Source organism: Polypterus senegalus, chromosome 15 (genome assembly GCF_016835505.1).
Source record: "Polypterus senegalus isolate Bchr_013 chromosome 15, ASM1683550v1, whole genome shotgun sequence".
NCBI classification, from domain to species: domain Eukaryota; kingdom Metazoa; phylum Chordata; class Cladistia; order Polypteriformes; family Polypteridae; genus Polypterus; species Polypterus senegalus.
This window is the reverse complement of record NC_053168.1, coordinates 37,391,823-37,413,900: the sequence shown is the minus strand read 5'-3', so window position 1 is coordinate 37,413,900 and position 22,078 is coordinate 37,391,823. Positions and strand designations below refer to the sequence as shown.

The 22,078-nt window shown below is 34.9% G+C and overlaps 1 protein-coding gene across 5 annotated transcripts in view; it reads right to left on the bottom strand.

The window, feature by feature from the left end:
• Window positions 1-22,078, bottom strand: part of elmo1 (engulfment and cell motility 1 (ced-12 homolog, C. elegans)) — a 530,141-nt gene that overhangs the window by 50,689 nt on the left and 457,374 nt on the right. For all 5 annotated transcript variants that reach the window (XM_039737602.1, XM_039737605.1, XM_039737604.1 and 2 more), the window contains 2 exons: window positions 20,111-20,274; window positions 2,054-2,166 (listed from right to left, as the gene is read on the bottom strand). In XM_039737602.1, coding sequence (XP_039593536.1) covers window positions 2,054-2,166; window positions 20,111-20,274 — 277 coding nt within the window. The remainder of the gene's footprint in view (window positions 1-2,053; window positions 2,167-20,110; window positions 20,275-22,078) is intronic.

Here is a 22,078-nt window from a genome sequence, read left to right as displayed (position 1 = left end):
TCAATCCAGGTAACATCAAGCACAAGGCAGAAACTGACCCTGGACAGGGTGCCACTCCATCACTGAGCTCACTCACACACACCAATAATTATAATCATGGATAAGCATAACACACAATAACCATATTAAATATAACTTTAAGCAAACCATATCTATGACTCTATTTGACATACTTAAGGAAGAAAACTAGCAAGTATGGTAAATTAAATAAAATAAACATAAAAAACAAAACTAGAGGGTTTCATTACATATTGCAGCAGGAGGTGACAGGTTTAATGTCTGCTTGGTTGCACTCATGAGCTATCAGCAAGCAATTATATGTAATCACATTTCTTTCTGGTGATGACTGCTGCGAAATATGCTATTTAACACAACAGTAAAAAAAAATAAAGTGGTTACACAAAATATGGATTGAATCATAGCATTGAATACATTACCTATAATATGATATCATGTGTATTTCATCTGAAACATAACATTATCAAGCATGCCGACTCTGACTCAGGATCACAGGGTACACCAACCCTATCCCAGCAGGAAAACTTAGGATGGGGTAAAGTGATACTTTATCATAAAAGATTGTCAGACATAAAATCCAAGATCAGCTTTGCATTCTACTGCATTATTTCTGTGTGAAATACTATTGTTATTGGTGCAGCTTAAATATACTATTCTAAACAAAATGCTACTCAACATGTTACCTATGAGACTTTTGTAGCCATTACAGCATGCATGAATGTGTGTGGTACTGTCATTCAACTGTAAAAGGCTTGTATGCTCTTTCTATAAGTAAATAACACGTGCTGAACATTTTGTTAACTGTTTAAAAGTATAACAGTTTATTTTTTCACAATTATTTGTTTTTGAATGAAAGATGAATTTTCTTTTATGGAAATATCTATCAAAGATTAAAAATTAGCAAATACATTTTGATTATTCCTTGTAGATGTAGTCAATGGAAATAATAATTCCTTTCAAATTTTTAACACTTCAGTCACATCACCTCTTAATCAAAGTTTGCTTAAACTGAAAAGGTTAAAACCTTTCAATCTGACCTCATGATTCATATCTTTTAGTCCCACAAAAAAACCTAGACAGTCTTCTGTGGATTTTTTTGTAGCACTGCAATGTCTTTTTAGTAATATAAAGACCACAACTGCACATAGTACTCCAGGTTGATGTCTCGGTAGTGTTTTATAAAGCTTAAAAATAATCTCCTTTGACTTATACTCCACAGTTTCCGATTAGCCTCCTTGATCACTTCTGTACATTGTCTGAACGAGGATACTGACAAGTTCCATACAACTCCTAAATCTTTCTCATAAGTAGTTCTTCCAAGTTTCAGATCTCATGTTGTGCATTCAAATCCAACATTTTTACTTTGTAACTGTAATACTTTACATTTAATTAGATTAAATTTCATCTGCCACATGTCTGCCTAAGCCTGTATGCTATCCAAGTCCCTCTGTTTCAGTTTAGCTGATTCTACATTATCTGCACTTTTACCAGGTTTGGCACCATCTGCAAACTTTACCAGCTTATTTATTATATTCCTCTCCGGATCATTTATATCTCTCTATTATAAAAAAAATCCTGGGATGAGACAAGACTTTTTTTCCAAGACATTTTTTCAAGTCCTGCGAGATGAGATTTTTTCAAGTCATATCTTTAGAAGCCGGAAAATGATTAATTGTCCAGCTTGAATTTAGTTTAATGGAATTAATTTTACAAGATTTTGAAGCAGGGGGGAACATTACAGCTGCAATTGCATGCCTTTGTCTTTGTTGCATAAACCCTAAAAACTATACATCGGTTAGAATGCACTCTATAATTTATGATTTTTATATGTTTTATTATGCATTTAATAAAAAATAACTAAAATAAAAATGCAAAACACAGTTCAGTTTTATTATTTAGAAATATTTCCTTATATAGAAATGCATAGCTTGTAGCTGACAAAGATCAGTCCACCTTCTAAGAAAATAAAGCAAAATAATCTGCGAGCTGAGTTTTTCCACCCCAGTAAGGGCTAAAATATCTGTCTCAGATTTACCTTGCCGCCTCCGACTGCTGATTTTCCTGAAACACGTTCCCTCACATAGGCGATTCAGTCTCTGCTGTTTAATAAGTTCCATGATCTCTGGCTGAATCTTTTCCCTTAGCTCTCTAAAAGAAAACAAACAAACAATAAGTACAGCAATTCAATAAAATGAAAACGATCCTTCAGAAACTCTCCACTAGAGGTTAGAAGATGGCAACACTGCTCCCATGAAGGATGAGAAATACAATTCATATTTACATTGCACAGAAAATAAGAATAATGTTCTTCAATCATGTAACAGATGAACAGCATTCAGTGTGGCAGTTTACTATGTACTGCATAAAAATAAAATTGGAAATCATCCCAACTAATATCAAAACAGTAGATCTTATATAAAATGTAATATAATTTTAGAATGAAATGGAATGTAACTTTACTTTTTTCATGATTTTTTCTATGAACGATAATTCCCCTTCAGATTATATCAGAGAAAAGCAGATACAAGGCAACGGAAAAGTCTGATGTACTTTAGTTTCTCTCCTGTTACAGTAATACACAATAAATAATGTTTAAGGGTTGAGGTGAAAAGGTTAGTCAAACATGCAGTGCTGAAGTAAAATGTAAAGTGTAAAAATACCTTCGGCTTCAACTTTGCTATAATTGTTGTTATTAGAATCCATGTTGTAGAACACAACATGTACAGTACATCAGAGTGGTTATGATCAGGGGAATTTAATTCTGTTTTGTCACAATAGCCTCCAAGAGTGTAAGAGCCCAGACATGTTCCTGGACGGGATCGGCAAGCTGTCTGTCTGCTTTATTTTAACACATTTCATCTCAGACACTATTTTCATCCTTTCTCCAGCTGTACACATACTTAATACACTTTAGTTATACCCAATGAAGGTGCATTTAAGCGACAATCAACTGGAACACCTTGACCACAGGCAGGTGATCTCCACTGAAATAATTATGTGCCTTCTAAAATCAATTGGCTGTCCCAGTGAAGATTTAGATGTGTCCTACTAAAGAGGGTGAATACTGATAAGATCAGTTGTTCATTGTCTGATATTAGTAATTAATTCAGGCCACTTTTACAGAGGTTTTTTTCTATTGTTCAGTGTCAAAAACGGCAAACTAAATCTACTATGGTTCAATATTGTGTAACAACAAAATGTGAAAACTTGCAAATTTTTTTTATTAGCACTGTAAATAATAGTAAGCAAACATAATGCAAAGACAGATGCAACAAAGTAAAATATGTATGTTGATGATGATAATACTTTTGTCTCTGCAGCAGGTAAAATTAGAGATACAACTAATGTATAGCATGTGATTTTCCAGGCTTATCAAGTAAATTGCAAAGCTGAACTGAATGTTTCAAGGAATTCAGATAACATGGTGACTGTCATCATTAACATATCAGTACTTTGCTGAGCCAACACTGGAAGCTATAACAGCCAGCCACCTTTAGTCTCTAACTAATATGTGCTGATTTCCTCTTAGAAAATTGCTCTGTGTCAGTTTAGTTGAGGAACACTGCTGGTCAAGGTCAGCAGCCTACACCCGCCAAACCACCCCCACTGCCGAGTCAGGACAATTTCCTTATTTTTTGTATATAATAGTCTTTCTTGTGGAACAAGTTTGAGATTGCTGATCTGTGAACTTTGAATACATTACAGAAGTCAGTGACTCCAGAACAGCAGATTAAAAATTGCTCTTGGGGGCTTGTGCCTGCTTTGTGTCCAATGGTTGCTGGGTCAGTGTGTGGTGTACTGGTTAAGGCTAATCAATTCAAACCCTGTGTTTATGGGTTAAAATCTTGCTACTGACACCTCAACCATGAGTAAGTCACTTCATCAGCCAGTGCTCCAACTGAAAAAACAAAAGAAATATAGCTCAAATGTTTTTAAGTCCCCTTGCATAAAGGTAGTCAGTCAAATAATAAGCAATAATAATAATAATAATAAAAGGCTCCAGGCACCCTGTGACCCTGTCCTGGATAAGCAGGTTAAGAAAATGGACAGATTTTCCTAGGATGTTGCCTGACATTGTTTAATTTGTGCAAACTGTTTGTGACAAGAGGTTCACACACTGGGGCAGTACATTTCATTGTCCAGTGTCCTTAGTTTGAATATTGCAATTGGATTGTTGTGTGTATGGAATTTAAACATTCTTCCCATTGCTTCCTTGCTCCTCATAATTCTAGAACACGTTCTGGCAACCTTGTGACCCTGAACTATATTTTGCAGGCTTGAAAATGTTAAATTTGTGACACTGTAAATTAGACTGGAAGTAGAGTGCTGATCTTGCAGGCAACTGAAGAAAAAAAATCTTATTTTATATATTTCAAATTCACACAGTAAAATGTGATAAATGTGTTGGGCATTCAAAAGCTTAAAGGCTCTGTATTGTGTACAATTCTGGTACTAGCTATGAAATTGCATTTTATTTTGTCACAATAAGAGCATACAATAAAAAGTGACCCTTATCAACTTGACCTTAAATATTGCACCAGCTCACTAAACCCAACGCGGACAGACACCAGACAAGTTCCAGTACAATAACAAGAGCTTTTATTTAGCTTTGAGGAACTTTTCCCAAATATTTCTCACCTAATTAGCACAGTACACTGGCCCTTCTTTTCTTTGCATTCTCTTCTTTTTTTTTCCATCTCCACTCCTCTCAAGCAAGCTTCGTCCCTCTTCCTCCCGACCCTGGCTTTCTGAGTAGTGGCAGAAAGCTACTTTTAGGTATTCCCCAGAAATACTTCCAGTTTCCTGAAGGCTTGGCCCAAAAGCACTTACAGGTAAGACTGAAGCTCCATGAAGTAGGGCTCCCCAGTCTCCACAGCACCCACTATACCCAACAGGGCTGATTCACTGAACCCCAATTCCCTTGATGCCCTGTGGGAAACCATGGCACTGCCACTATCCAGAGCAGCTACCAAGTAGTGCTCCAGTGGAGATAAAGCCCCATGCACGCTCTCTCCCCTGGTCCTTCCAATATGGAGGCATCCCAGCTGGGTAAGTGCCCCGGCCATCCCTCACAAAATATTTTAAATTAGCCTAAAAAATTTAACATTGAAATATTTGGCAGCATCTCTCAAGAAAGGGAAGTACAGTAAGTTGACTTCAATATACAGTGTATATACTCACTGAACAAATTATTAGGAACACCTGTATATCTGCTTATCTATGCAATTATTTTATCAGCTAAACACTTGGGAGCTATGCAATGCATAAAATTATGCAGATACAGGGCAGGAGCTTCAGTCGATGTGTGATTTTGACCGTGGCATGATTGTTGGTGCCAGAGGGACTGGCTTGAAATTTTCTGTAACTGCTCAGCTCCAGGCATTTTCATAGACAACTGTCTTTAGTGTTTAGAGAGAAAGGTGCAAAAAACAAATAACATTCAGTGAATAAATACAATGAGAAGATTTGCCTTTTCAAGTTTAAAAACATAGTCCATGTAAGCCACGTACATAGAATGAATTTCATCTTTCTGTTTCCGATATAGAATATTAGAGCTCTAGAAAGACCCTCAGTATCAGACACATTAAGATGCACAGAACAGCAAGTTCATTTTTGCCAAACTATATACCCCAAGTTATTTTATTTCATTTAACATAAAAACTGAAAGTCACTTTTCATTTTAAAAAGTGTACAATGTACTTACAATTCTAATCAGAGACTTGTGTGAGATTTATTAAAATAGAAAGCATAAGTTACAGAAAAAAATCAATAGAAGTGAAGAAAACTGATTTAAGTTGGACTAGAAAACATAAAGCATTGAACTCTGAAAACTACCGGGAATACATTATTAAACATACAATGCCAGCAGAAACCACAATTCATTTTGAACAAAAGGATATCAGGAGGCTCTTTTATACAGCACAAAGCTTTGATTTAGTTTTTACAAAATTCAAATATTACTAATTCTCAGGTCTTTGAAAGCTTTAGTCCTTTTTTTTGTTGGTAGGCTTAATTTAGAATTTGGAAAGATTAAAAAAAAACAAAAAAAAGTTTATCCCCACGTTGGGAAAGTATTGCACATTTCTGCATTATAAAGATTTAATTGCCTTTTTAGGCTTTAAGATTTGAATTAACAAGGTCTGAGAAATTAAGTAAAATAAGCCTTCAGAACCCAGTTAAGTAGGGAAACTTTTTTGCATCTGTGTTTTCCTTTTGTGTTAGGACATAAAAAAAATTACCACGCCTAGAAAAATACAGTAACAGAATCATGACAGCAGTATTTATGAAGATGTATAATAGCATTTTTGTGAAAGTGTTTACAAATAAACATGTTAAATCAGACTGTATAATAACGATCTAGAGACTATGTCCTTAATTAAAGAATTGCTTTACTGTGTTCCCTTCAGTCCTAGATGTTCCTCCCTCCTATAACTAACATGTCATTTACTTCAGCCTCATGACTCCAGTCACTAAAGATACAAGGTGCACACATCCGACTACTGATTCCCCATGTGACCCTTAACAATTAACTTAAATTTCTAGTGTGCCAAATACAAAAGCAACTATACATACTGTACTTTTTCCTCATGAGCATTATATTGCCTTAAGTAATAATAATAGCTAAATTAAATTAAGAATAAAAGCTCTTTTCACTTGAAAAATCATGAATGCTACTTTTCTCTAAATTGTATTTTCTTCTAATTTTGGTGGTAATGTTTTGCTATCAAATGGCACTCGTGAGATTGTATAAGATTTGGGAAAATATATACAGTATGAGCTGTTTTTACTTAAAGCAGTGTTATAAAATATCCTATGAAACTGTGTGCAATCTTAGAATTTCATCTTTTTTAACAATGATTATGTTTTTAGTATAATCGCAATTATGCCCTTTTATAAATCTCAACAGTGAAATATAATTTTCTTGCTTCAACACCTTGTCAGGTTACTCTAGTCTTGTTCATTAATTCAGGTCACTTAGACAAGTCCATGTCTAGGGGATAGTTGCCGATAGTTAAAAATCTGCGGCAAGGCAATTTCTTAGCTCACTAATAAATGAAGAGTGATTACTCTAACACGCTACACATGTCCTGGCTCACAGTTATATTCCTGTTTTACTGGTCTTGCAATAAAGTCTCAATTATGCTTAATTTACATTCCCATTTAATCTTTTCCCTAAAGAGATTATTTCCTTATAAAGAAATTGTAAAATTATATTTCCAGACATGTTGCAATGGAGCTAGGATTAACTCAAAGATCTATTTATTTGCTCTATAAAAACAGTATTTGGCCAATTATCCTAAAGACAGAGACCTTCGGTAAAGGCCAGAAACTGGAATCTCGTAGGCTCATGCCAGAGGGTCTACACTCGTTTATTACTTTAATAACAGCATATAATGCAAGTGGTTTAAAATACTGTACTTTCTTTTAGGCTGTTGCTTTTGTATTGGAATTTAAAGGCAAATGTTTTTTTCTGGAAGTGTCTTCTCTTGCTGTCAGTTTTGCCTTAGTGCCGAGCCATTGGTTTCTCTCTCATGTGAAGTTGTTTGATCTTTGACATCAAAACTGACTTAGCTTATTTTTATTTTATTGTTGATCATTTGCATTGGGCAGCATGGTGGCGCAGTGGTAGCGCTGCTGCTTCTCAGTAAGGAGACCTGGGTTCGCTTCCCGGGTCTTCCCTCCATGGAGTTTGCATGTTCTCCCCGTGTCTGCATGGGTTTCCTCCCAGAGTCCAAAGATATGCAGGTTAGGTGCATTGGCGATTCTAAATTGTCCCTAGTGTGTGCATGGATGTGTGTGTGTGTGTGTGCCCTGCAGTGGGCTGGCGCCCTGCTTGGGGTTTGTTTCCTGCCTTGTGCCCTGTGTTGGCTGAGATTGGCTTCAGCAGACCCCTGTGACCCTGTAGTTAGGATATAGCGGGTTGGATAATGGATGGATGGATGGATCATTTGCATTAATCTGCTTATACACATCTCAGGGAGAGACAGAGTATATTACACATTTGTTATATATATTTTGTTTATATACTGTAAAACAAAAAGCTCTACCAAGAATCAATGATCATATTTAAATAAAAACAAATATCTTTATCACTATGGCTAGTACAAATATTAAAGTAAATCAACAAATTAAAGGTGATTTGAAAAGTACGCAGTAACTTCAATGGATATTCACAATAGCTTGTGGGTAGTTCAAACTTGCACAGTGCAGCACTCTACTATTAGTCTAGTTGAAAATAACGTCAAATGACCATGAACATTTACTTTGCTGCAGGATTACACCGTTGTTCAACAATGAGCCATTGTGAGATTTCTTTGGGCAGAAGGAGTGAAACCTGCTGAAATTCACCAAAGGATGTGGGGTTGTGCAGATCACTAACCTGTTTGGGTACACTTCTTGCACAAACTTTAATGTACCCCAAGTCATCATGCACTATGGCATGTGCAGATCCATGGATGATATGCAGATGTGCAGCAATAGCAGATATTGTAATCCCTCGGTCTCCTCTGATGACTTGTGTGTGTGAGCTTGGTTGGTTACACTTGTTTTTCCCATTTTAAACTTCTCTACACATTCATAAACTTTTTCCTGAGCTATGCCGTTTTCACTTCTGTAATGAGCCAACATACTTTGGTGAATTTCAGCAGGTTTCACTTCCCATTCCCCAGTGTCTCTCTTTCTGGACACATACAGTATACCAGTTTCTAAATTAGTGCCCAGTCATTGCTGCCAATGAAGACTGTTATTTAACTCTATGGCTTGTTAATGCCTTCTCCCTTCCATGTTAGACATCAGTAACACTGCAGACTTCAGTTTTCCAGGGAAACCATAGTTGTACTCCTTGGTCATTTCACATTTCTCTCTTATTTCATTTCAACCTATTTCATTAAATAGAGATTTTTCCATCAACAAAAAATGGACCAAATTAGCTGTTAAACAATTGGTTTCCATGATAAAATTTTTATTGATATAATCAAAAATAGTAAGCTATAACCAGAAATGCATATACAGTATGTAAGAAGCTTAAAAAAGTGGCTAATTTCCACCCCAGCCATTCCTGTAACCAAATACCAGGAACGGCAGCAATGCCAACTGATAACACCTAAAGCCACACCAGACTTTTCATGATAAAAAGACTTAATTTTTTTTTTGTCCATAAGGAAATTTGTCACCATCTCCCAATACAAGGACTCAAATCCGCCAGCATTCAGTGAGTTAAAAAGCTTTTGAATTAGCTGTACAGTCAAGAGTGCGACATCATGTACTGCTTCTAGTTAAATGAAGTCAATTAACACTAAAATAAGGTCACAAAATGCAAGACATTCTGAGCTCAAGAACTAAGCTGCCATTACCAACAACATATAACATGATCCCCAATGTCTCACTGTTAATTAGCAGCTACTAAAGAAAACAAAAAGCAATTAAAACTCTGCCACCTAATGGGAACAAGAATAAGGAATTATGGTACTGATGAAGTACGAGAAGAACTGACTGATCTGGTCATCACATCACAAGGTCAGCACTTAACACTAGCTAGACAGTCGAGCCATTCTCCATAGCTTTGTGGATAACACATCAGGTCATGTGTCAATGATTCACATAGCATTAACTACTACCTATAAATACATAGATATTTTCATAACTTCATTATACTCCAAAAGACTAATTTTATTTTCTGGATAGCAGACGACAAAAATTGTATTTCAAACAGACAAGCACAAGTCAGAAGACTGTAACTATAAAACAGATCATTTGTCAAAACAACTGGCAAAATAAAGTTTCTAAAAAGCTTTGAAGAGAAAAATGTGAAATTCTTGACTTCATACTTTGATTAAGTAGATAACTTGAACAAAGAAGGTTTGAGAATGTCAAGTTAGAATCATGGGGACAGGATCCTATCTGGGGGTTTCAAGAGCAGGTCCTAAATCCTTTGCAGCCTCATGCTCACACACACTGGGGCTAATGTGGAATCACCACTCAGTGATGTAGGAAAAAAAAACCTGTAGTTTCCAGAGAAAAAAACACATATGCATGGAGAGAACATGCAAATGCCACATGGACAACAACTGGGCACAGGACACAACATAAAGAGTCTAAACCTGTGAGGCAATTGTGCTAACCACTGGGCCACTGTGCTGCTTCCTTAAAAAGGATTCTTTAGATAAATTCAGCATTCACTTTTGCAAATTTTTGATGATATATATTGGATCATTAATCAAAGAGATTTAGTCAGTACTCATAAGCTGTATGTACAATATAGTCCTATTCTGGACCTATTTACTCTAATTTTGGATTTTTTTTTTAAATTACAACTTTTGTTACAGGCCTTGTATTTTGTCTTTTCTGTAAATTACACCACTGCTTTGAGGTACACTTTTGTCTTTGATTATTTTTTGGCCACAGTTTCAGTTAGTCAGCATGTTTCTACAAAATGTATATATGGATTATCTACATTTGCTTCCAATTTGAGCTTTGCTTTTATATAATTTGGAAGCTTAATTAATTATGTATAAGAAGTCTAATTCACCTTATTCAGTTTAAATTGAATTTTTCTGCTGATTAAAAAGGTAAATTAAAAATAGATAAATAATCAGGGAAACTTCAGAATAGGCCATAGTATAACAAATTGTTCAAAAGAGCACAACATTTCTGAGACGGGTACAAAACTTGGTAAACATTTGGATCATATATCTTAAAATATTTCTGGCAGATTTCATTTTCTTATTTTGAAAAAATCTTACGTGGCCAGCATATATTCTCCACATTTACTACTGACTATGGTGGGCAATGTTAATTTACAGACATCTATGCAAGCAGCAATACTACTGAGTCAGCTTTAAAAGCAAGTCTATCCTAATAATTTAATGAATTCATTAAATTCAACTCATTTTTCTTTATAATTAGTTGTTTATTGAAAATTTTGAACTCTAAAAGCTAAAAGCTCAAGCTCTGCATTAAACTCAAAATTCAAAAAAGTTAATTCCTAAATGTGTATGTGAAATTTTGTAAACTTTTCAGCAATTTGGCTACTGCAGGTATTGGCGTTAACAATTATGAAGTTTAAAAAGAACCTGAATAGTTGGAATTCACCCAAAACTAACAAGCTATTAAGCCTAATGATTATATGTTGCCCACAAAATTTCGATTGTTCTTGAGATATCAAAATGTGTTTGCTATTGAAAATCCATAATCAATTTTTTTTATGAAAATTCAATTTTTCAAAATTTCAACTTTCCACACACACTTTATAGTCAAATACTACAATATGGAAAAATGTAGTTTCCAGGACTATAATTTCAGTTTATGTTCAATCAGGTATTAAGCAGAATTTATCCATTCCCATTCTTGCACATTACTATAACAAATTATTTTTAACTTAAAGAAGCTATCCATAAAACATGCTTTTCATTTATAAACAAAAGAAAATCACATCTCAGTACTATTTGTTTTAAGTAACCTTGAAATACCATATCCAAAAAACATCCCTTCTGAGAGTGTCACACATTCTAACCTTTAAACATTAATAAACAAACATAAATGAATAACCTTGGATTTATTCACTAATGGTAATCTAATGCAATTCAGAAAAATATAAATTAAAAATGAAACATTTTAATACTATCCATCAATACTTTTACCGAATCTGCTTAATACAGTTTCAGGAATAGATAGACTCATAGCTAACAGATGATTCAGAAAGTATTCTGACCCCTTCACTTTTTCTCATTTTGTTGTTTTGCAGCCTTATGCTAAAATAGTTTAAATTCATTTTATCCCCACATTAAGCAGCACTCAATACCTTAGAACGACAAAGCAAAAACACTGTGTAGAAGAAAGTGTAGAAACATCTTAATGATGATCAATAAAATGGGATGTACCTAAGCCACATTTCAAGTATTATAGCCAGGAGTTTGTCATGGGGACATTTCTGAGTTTTTTTGCTTTTAATATATTTTTATAATCTTCTTTTCACTTTGTCATACTGGTTTATTGATTGTTGCTTGATGAGGGTAAAATACATTTAAATAAACTTAGTACAAGGCAACAATATAACAAAATATATGAAAACTGGAAGTGTCTGAATACTTTCTGAATCCACCATACATTGGCAACATAAGATATGGGGCAGGAAACTACCCTGGCACAAATAATTTCAGCTATCTACTTAATGCACATCCCACCACCACCCAACACACACAGAAATGTATTCAAATGGAATATCCTGAACACATTGGACAGAAGTACTATCTATTGCTTAGTTGTGATACCCAGAATGACTAAATAATTTTAAGAAAACATTTTGATACTTGTTTGGGGGAAAAATAAAAAAAAATTGAAGGACTTCAAACAGTAGGGATAAAAAAGTAAACATACTTTAAGCAGATTTTATTTTATATCTCTCTATTATAAAAAAAAATCCTGGAAAGGAAAAGCAGGGCTACAAGACTTCTCGGAAATTCTCGGACACTTAAAATACCCGCGAGACGCAAACAATATCAAATAAGAGCACGGCCAGCAAAACACTCAGTCTTGTAAAGGCACATAGCACACACAGATCCTGTGCTCTCAGCACATATAAAGCGTATAAGGACAATACGTTCTAGGTGAAATGTCAACGGCTAAGCAAAAAAGAAAGAGCAGCGTGGAGAAAAGAGACCCAAAAGTGTTGGAGAGGAAAAAAGGCAGATAAGAGATTATGAAAGCAGTGGAATTCGAAAGGCTCAAACAAACGATGGCGCGATACACATACAGAGAAAGGTACAGAATATGAACATTTTTTTATTTTTTTCTCCAGCCTTTGGAGTTTTTTTTTTGTTTTTTCTGTCCACCCTGGCCATAGGACCTTACTCTTATTCTATGTTAATTAATGTTGACTTATGTTTATTTTTTATTGTGTCTTCTATTTTTCTATTCATTTTGTAAAGCACTTTGAGCTACATTTTTTTGTATGAATATGTGCTATATAAATAAATGTTGATTGATTGATATGAAAGCAGCAAAATTCGAAAGCATTGTGGCGTCCCAGCAAGGTTGAAGCCTTATTTGTTTTAAGTGACTGTTAGGCCCGATTGAGGGAGGGCAGAGTACAGCACAGAAGACTGATAGCGGGGTATTGATTGATGCGGTAAGGGGGGATAAGGATTTGGAGAAGGTGCTAGAAAGTTGTGTTTGGGGTTACGAAGTCGGCGATTGTTCAAGTAAACCTTTTGTGACACTTTATCACGTCAGTCGCTACAGTATCAAAAAAAAGATAGTAAAGATCGCATTAGTGCAAACTAAAAAAGAAAATTAATCATCAGGACCAGGTGTAACTGAAAAAATAGCAGGACAAAACGAGGTCAGAAATAAAAGCCAAAGAGCAGAAAACAAAGTCTTTTCTCCTTTGCATCATTCAATGCACAAAACGTAGATTTATACAATAATCGACCATACGCTATGAGAATCTGTGGTCCCGCAACAGTTAAAACAACGACAAGTTTCATTTAAAAGAAAACACAATTCGGTCAGCTGTATATTTATGATCACGGAGAAGCGACGCAAATTTTAACAGGCGACAAGAAAGGTAATGTATATATTCTGTGAATAACATTAGACACCAAAGGAGATCCTGATATGCCATTCGTATTAAAACGTTTATAGGTTCCCGTGAGAATAACTTTTTCTATGACAATTAACAAATCACAGGGACAAACATTAGAAAAAGTCGGATTACTTATTAGGGAAACAGAAACAATATTCACTCACGGGCAGTTATACGTTGTGTTGTCACAATGTGTCTCCAAAAACGGAATCAAAATTCAATGTGATCTTGAAGAAAAAGTAATTCCAAATATTGTTTACTAGCAAAATACCCGCGCTTCGCAGCGGAGAAGTAGTGTGTTAAAGAAGTTATGAAAAAGAAAAGCAAACATTTTAAAAATAACGTAAGATTATTGTTAATGTAATTGTTTTGTTATTGATATGAGTGTTGTTGTCATATCTATCTATTTATATATATATATTTATATATATCTGTATATATATATATATATATATATATATATATATATATAGCAAAATACCTGCGATTGGCAGCTGAGAAGTAAAAAGAAAAGGAAACATTTTAATAATAACGTAACATGATTGACAATGTAATTGTTTTGTCATTGTCATGAGTGTTGCTGGCATATATATATATATATATATATATATATATATACACACACAGACACATATATAAACATATATATATATATATATATATATATATATATATATATATATATATATACACATCTATACACATATATATATATTATATATATATATACACACATATACACACATACATATATATACATATACATATATACACATACTGTATATACACACACACACATATATATACATACTGTATATACACATATATATATACAAATCTACATATATATATCTACATATATATATATTAGGGTGGGACTCGGTTAAAAAATTAATCCAATTAATTAGAGGCTGTGTAAGAATTAATCTTGATTAATCGTATGTAATCGACACGAAATTTGCCCCAAATCGCAAATGTTTTTTTTTAATTTAAAAGTGTTTTAGTGGGCGACAGAATCAAATAATAGACATGGACATGAATATTGTAAACTGAAGCTGTTTTAATTTCTGAAAAAAAGCCTTTAAACTGCATTTGAATTCAAAACAGAAACAAAAATATCATCCCTGGTTAAAATTGGGCAGACTTAAAAATAAAGTGGTAGTTTAAGTACTTTAAGTACATTTTCAGAATAGTATTGTCTTTAAATAATAATAACCAAAATTTCAACATAAAGTGCAGTTTTTCTTCTTAAAAAATAAGTCAGAAACATAAAAGGTAATTTGACCAACTTAATCTTTAAACTCTGAGTAACATTAGCCAAAATTATTTTGTACATTAGGCTAAAACAGTGTGATCATTGAACATTTTGTAATTAGATGTAATTTAGAATTACTAACGGTCACGGAAGTCCAATGATCCCCAGTAAGAGCCACAAAGTCCGCTTTCTGTAATGCATCTAATTTTGCTTGCTTTTCAGTGTGCACAAAACCATGCTTTTATCAAGGCTTCGCTCGGGTAGTCGAAATGATCAGTCGTAGGAACGCGCTTTATTCCGACTCTAACATTTTTGTAGCTGTGATGTGTGCATCAGTGTAATGGATGTACCAGGAAATCATGCATTGACAAAAGTTCCGTTTGCTTGGAATTGAAAGTGTGATTAAATGCGTTATTTTTATATCGCGTTATGGAGTAAATACATCGAAGCGTCTCAGCTGTGCTTGTGCTAATAAAGGGAAACATTTTAAAAATAACGTAACATGATTCTGCGTTAACCTAATATTTTTCATACGTCCCAAACCAAGGAGATGCGAAGGTAAAATGAATCGGTAGCGCGTACATACTCAGTGCATCCCTCTCGGGAATCGAACCTCGAATGTCGGCATTAGAGGCTTAAGACTCTACAATTGCCACAGCGTGTGGCTTGTCTATGCGAGAGTATGTATGTAGATCGGGTTATATATATACATTTATATATATACCCGCGTATCGCAGTGGAGAAGTAGAGGTTATGAAAAGGGAACATTTTAAAAATAACGTAACATGATTGTCAATATACAGTAATTGTTTTGTGAGTGTTATTGAATGTTGCTGTCATCAAGGATTTGATTATCATTATTTCTTTCAATCAGGTCGTATTTGTAGGATGTGTTGTGTTCAAGTTACATTCCGTGTTTGTCAATCGTTGTAAAGATAAGAGGTTTCATTCATCGATTAGTTTCTTACTGCATCAATAAACAGCTCGTCTTCCTCTTTATCTGAGATGTGACAAACTGCATGCACGGTTTTTTTACACTTTCTTCCTTTAGCGGGACATTCACTTTTTCCACCGTGTGCTTTGTTTCCGCAGTAGCTGCACTTATGAATATGATTCTATGTATCAGGCGCTTCATATTTTTTGCTGCCTTCTCAATTGTGTAATTCGGTTTTGTTCAGCACTCTTTGGAACTGTTGCTTTTGTCTGTGCACTGCGTCAGTTCACGTGAGCCGCTTGGTGTTCTTGCATCGAAGGTTCCCAGCTGTGCTGGTGCCATCTCGTGTAATGTCAGCTAAGACCCGACACTTAAAAGTTTCTCTCGCAGTTTCAATGAGTTTGTGCCAAACACCACCCTGACCATCTCATCTTCCTCTGCATAAGCACAGTCCTTCACACGTGAATATTTACCGGCAGTGTTTGTATTGGATTGCCGCTGATGGACGGCCTTATATGGGCAGGCACTAAATTACAAACGCTAGTGGCAGCCTGTCTATGAACTTAATTTAATATAAACTTACGGTTCACGCCATGCTTTGTTTCCGCAGTAGCTGTACTTATGAATATGCTTGTATGCATCATTTGCTTCATAATGTTTTTCTGCCTTCTCAATTGTGAAATGGCGTTTTGTGCTCATCGCTGTTTGGAGTTCTTCCTTGTTCTCTACGTACTTACGTAGGAGGCGTGATGATGTCACACGAAACTCCACCCCCTTACGGCCATCTCCAACTCAACTCTATTACATTATATGTAGAAAAATAGGTTCCAGTTATGACCCTTACACATAGAATTTCGAAATGAAACCTGCCCAACTTTTGTAAGTAAGCTGTAAGGAATAAGCCTGCCAAATTTCAGCCTTCTACCTACACGGGAAGTTGGAGAATTAGTGATGAGTCAGTGAGTGAGTAAGTCAGTGAGTGAGTGAGTGAGGGCTTTGCCTTTTATTAGTATAGATAATGAATCTTTAAAGTAAAAGTGCAAATAGTGAAATTAAACAATTCCAAAGAAAAAAAAAAGCTTTTAAAATTGTATATCCGATTAACCAAACACAGGAGTTGGTGAGCGAAGCGAGCAGGGGGCAGAGCCCCCTAGTTACTAACTATAATAATCCAGTCCTATAACAATAATAGGGGGAAATCCTGGTGCAGGAGGACTGGCTGTATATTTTGGCTCCAAACCAGAAATCAGTTCTTTTGATTTATGGAACATACCATTTAATTAGATATACGGTTGGTAATTTTCATTCTGCTCTGCAAGTTTCTTTCAGGCTATATTTTACTATTCTGGGAAAATTATCGAAGTGGGCAAGGGAAGATTTGAACCTCTGAATCCCATAAGTCTTTTTCCTTTTTTTTTTTTTTAATATTTTATTTAAAACAGTTACTTAATAATGAACACATATCCAGATGAAAAACTGAACCAATTCAGCATTGATTTAACTCTCTTTTGCCTTGTCACTTCCAACTCATTGTTTATTTCCTTCTGGTTAAAAAGCAACAATAAAGAACTTTGAACTCTTGAAAGTGAATTTAAATTAAGTTAAAAAGATTCAATAAATCTTGCAATAAAAGTTACATCAGCAGTAAGCATCTTCTGAATTTCAAAGAGATGTACAAGTCACTTTATTATTATTTGCATGAGAGTCACCTGAATATATGAGGGCTTAAGTTAACATAGAAAACTGAAATTAAATAGAGGAATTTGGAACAAAAGCCTGTAGGCACTGTGGCCTTTCAGGACTGCAACTGCCCACTTTCATTCAAGACTAACACCATTTGTCTTTATCCGTCACATTTAAAATACTTTTCATACTAATACTGAAGAAGCCAAACAGTAGGCACAGAATTCAATGGAGCTTCAAGGCAATGTGTAAGTATTGCAATTTACAACTTAGTGCAACTGAAAAGTGAAATCATCAGGGTCAACTAGAAGTAAAGAAAGAATTTTAGCACATTGGTTTGATATATAAGCAGCGTTACTGGTGTTATTAGTAAACAACAAACAAACAGACAGTAAAATGTTGATAGACTTAAAGTAAAGCCTGCCCAAACGATTTAGAAATATCTTAGTTTGTGATGTGGTTACTATCTTCTGCTTGGAACCCAAAATTAAATATTTTTTTTAAACAAACCTTAAATATTGTAATTATTACAGATGTTAACACTTTTACTCTTAAGCTACAATTACATGAAAAAATAAAAAAATACTTTTTTACTTTAATGATATACGAATCACAAAAAAGGGCCTGACACAGTAAATATTATAATGCACAGAGCATAACATTTCTAAACCTCCTTAATCCAATTCAGTGTCACGGAAGGCTACAGCCTATCCTGACAGCACTCTGTGGAGTTAAGGAAACAGCACTAGACATATTAGAGCAGCAGTCCATCGTAATGCCTGCTCAAACACAACTAACCTTATTTGTATGTCTTTGGGGAGGCGGGAGAACAACTGGAGAACCAATAGAAAAACTTCACACAGACACAGGGAGACCAACTTTTCAACTTACAGCAAGAAATAAAACAGTATAACATTCCAAATGCAGATGTTTCAGTAATATAAAATGTTGTTAAAAAATAAGCAAAATGCAAGAAGCAGCATTTGCAACAAAAGTAAAAGAAATTATTTTTTGTTAACTAGTTGTCCTTTTAACTACCCGTCATCATTGATTGTGCCCTATCAAAATGCTGAACATATGAAATGATCGTGATTCACCATTCATGCTACTTATTAAGAAACCCTGAGAGAATCCTTAAGTTGTCTGTTTGTGTAGATTGTAATTTTCAAATCAATTCAGAAAAGCTACCTGTTGATGTGGCTGCAACTCAGTACAGTATGTATATATGAGATGCAGATATGTTCAAGAGGGTTGCTTATTGTTCCACCAAACACTACAATAGGCAAAGCCCACTATAGATGCTTGCTGTCCTGAAGAATTTTGACTATACAGGAGGCCAAAAAGGCATCTTGCTATTCCTGGTACTATCCATCCATTTTCCTAAACCACTTATCCAGGGTGGGGTAATGTGGAACCTGGAACTATTCCAGCAAGGGAGGAATGACACCTCGGAAATACCCTGCTTTTAACAAAAAGGTTTGTTTTGGCCTTCGTGTTTCATTGCAGTCATGTGGTAATGTCACATAATAAATAAAACAAGGCTGCTTTTTAATTGGCAGTATTTTGGCATTATCATGCAAAATATATACATATTTATATATATATCCAGTATACAAAGGCTGAAATTGGTAGGGGTTTACCCCCTTAAATTTAACTTTTGGGGAGGAGGGTTGGGGAGTTATGTTAAAATGAATTCTTTCATGATGTTTAAAGTAGTTTATAAAATTTTAAGTAGATAAAGTTATCAACCAGTCTTTCAAATATTTTAATTTTGATATTTTACCTTCTTAAAATAATTGTATAATTCTGCATGAGATTGTTACTTATATTTAGTCAGACTTTCCAAGGAAAAAATGCATCATTAGAGTAATACCAAAAAATTCAGAGAATGTAAAATAAACTATGCTGAAAAAAACATATCTTTAATTTTTTCATCTATACTGTTTTATTATTAACGTAAGGCTGCAAGTGTGAATGCTTTTAATTTAAGAAATTCAAGATATTTAATTAAAGCATGGTTTATATACAGTACTCTGTAAAATAGAATGATTTCCATTCTTCACTAATTTATATCAGAAATTATTTAAATGGTGTAAAATACTGAATTGCTTGCTGTCAACTACTTTCTTTTTTTAAAACTCATCTCTACTCTTTAGGCCAGATTTTGTGATTTGTTCAAAATATTAGGCTTTCATTCAAAGTAATGTATGTGACACTTGACATCAGTGACTATTTGTATCAGATCCTTGTTTATCAGTGCAGATTGTAAGAATGAGAATCACAATGGAAATCTTTCAGACTGTTAAAATATGAAAATCCTAACGTAGATTGTGTTAATCACAAAGTAACCACCAATATGAAAAAGTAGTTTATTTCCTTTCAGCTCTAACAAGCACATACAAAGCTTGACAGACAGTGTATACAAAACAAATGAACTGATTCTTGGGCAAAGAGATGAAAAAATATATCCTATGCTGTTTAGCACAAAGAATAATAAAGAACGCCTCAGTTAGGACTAAAAGGTTGGTGATATCAAGGCACTGTAGCGTAGAATTAAACTTGAAACACTGATAGCAGTTTCAAAATACAGTACAGTATATGTGTCATCATTTCCACTACATATTAGGAAAACACTCACATGATAGGACGTGACTGGAAGTCCTCTTGATTCATTCTTTCAGACTGACGGATTTTCAGGATTTCTGTGTAGCTCAGGTTCTGTAGTTTACCTTTAAACTGGTCCAGCGAGTTAGGCTTGGTAGTCAAAGCTCTCATGATCTGCTCTCTTACCACTTGCATAACCTGCAACACATATATGGCTATTAAAACACATACACAAAAACAAAATTACTCCTAATTTCAAAACACAATTAAACATCAAGGCTGGCACAACATAATGATTTGCATTACACCTATGACTATATAAGCTGTGAGCAAATATTCCAACTCTGAATACATTTATTTTAAGAGAGTGTGTGCGTGTTCACCATGTGATGGACTGTCCAGGGCTTGTTCCTGCCTTGTGCCCTATGCTAGCTGGGACAGGCTTCAGCACCTGTCTTGAACCTGTTCAGGACTGAGAGGGTTACAAAATGACTGACTATAGAAATGGTGGACTCATTTTGTACAGTAAGTCAATTTCAAAAATATGCTAATCTATTGGTTACTTGTGATCCCAGATACAGCAAAGGCACTGTGAGTGGGAGACAGAATATCAGAGGGGAAGCCCTGTCTCTGGCAATGAATTTTTCTGTCATCCATGGTAGGATATCTGACCTGAAACAGCACAGTGCATGCGCTATCCATGTTCAAGCAGCTAAAGAGCAGATGACACAGAATGGAACCCGCAATGCAGACACACTGTATGATGTTGTTCTTTAATTAATTGTATGTTGCCTAGATCAGTGCAAATTGATCATGCTAATATTTTCATCCATTTGGGCTGAAGGTTAAATAGTTAAGACTTATTTTATATTTACATTTACATTCATTTGCTTAGTAGATATTTTCATCCAAACTGACTTATAAAGGAGGTCAACATAATCGAGTAACATTCGCCTGGGGACCGTTTTAAACAAGTGTAGCAGGACATTTTACAAAAATTGATTATTGTTAAGTAAAGAACTGTAAAGCTAGCATAACAAAAAAGATCAATCAACAGTATGACAAATATTCAGAGCAAAAAACATTTATTAAAAATTTGACAGGTACCACTGAACATTTGGGTTTTCAATCGCTTCTTAAACACATTGAGGGACTTGGCAGCTTAGATAGAGATGGACACCTCATTCAAACAACCAGGAAATACATATGAAAAGAGGCTGGATTAAGATTTGATACCACACAGAAGTGGCATCACCAGATGCTGTTCAATGGCAGACCTGAGTGGGCTAGAAGGAGCATAGCACCTCACCAGTATCTTCATATACACAGGTGCTGACCCACTGACTACTCTGTCAGCAAGCATCAAGGATTTGACCTTAATGCTTGCTGCTACAGGGAGCCGATGTAATGACATGAAACCAGGAATGACATGAACCTGCTTTGGTTGGTTGAATACAAGACTGGCCGCTGTATTTTTGACCATCTGTAGTGGTTTGATGGTACAAGCAGGTCCTCATGGTTGTAATAAGTTGCAGTAATCCAGATATGGCAAGACCAAAGCCTGGATCAAAAGTTGGGCTGCATTATTAAATCAGATAAGGTCTGATTTTGCGGATGTTACACAGATTCATAAATGACAATTCTACGACAATGTGCAATTTAAAACATCTAAATAAATAACCGTATCAGATACATATTTAAATGATTTTTCAGTCAGTCTGTTGCTATTTAAAAGCCTAATCCACTGTATACACATTTTCAATCTGAATTAATAACTCCTCCTCTCCAGCTAACAACTGTGAAGTTGACTCCTGTGTATCACGCAGTTAAACACAACCTGAGCTATACAGTAACTGTGCTGATTGTGCACAAAAGCTGAACCATGATTTGACGTTTCTGTTTTTAGTATTTAGTTCTTTGTGTAATTGTTAGTGATTTTGTATGCTGAATTGCAACACAGCAGTTCAAATCATATGTATTGGTTTTCCTAAATATTGCAGAA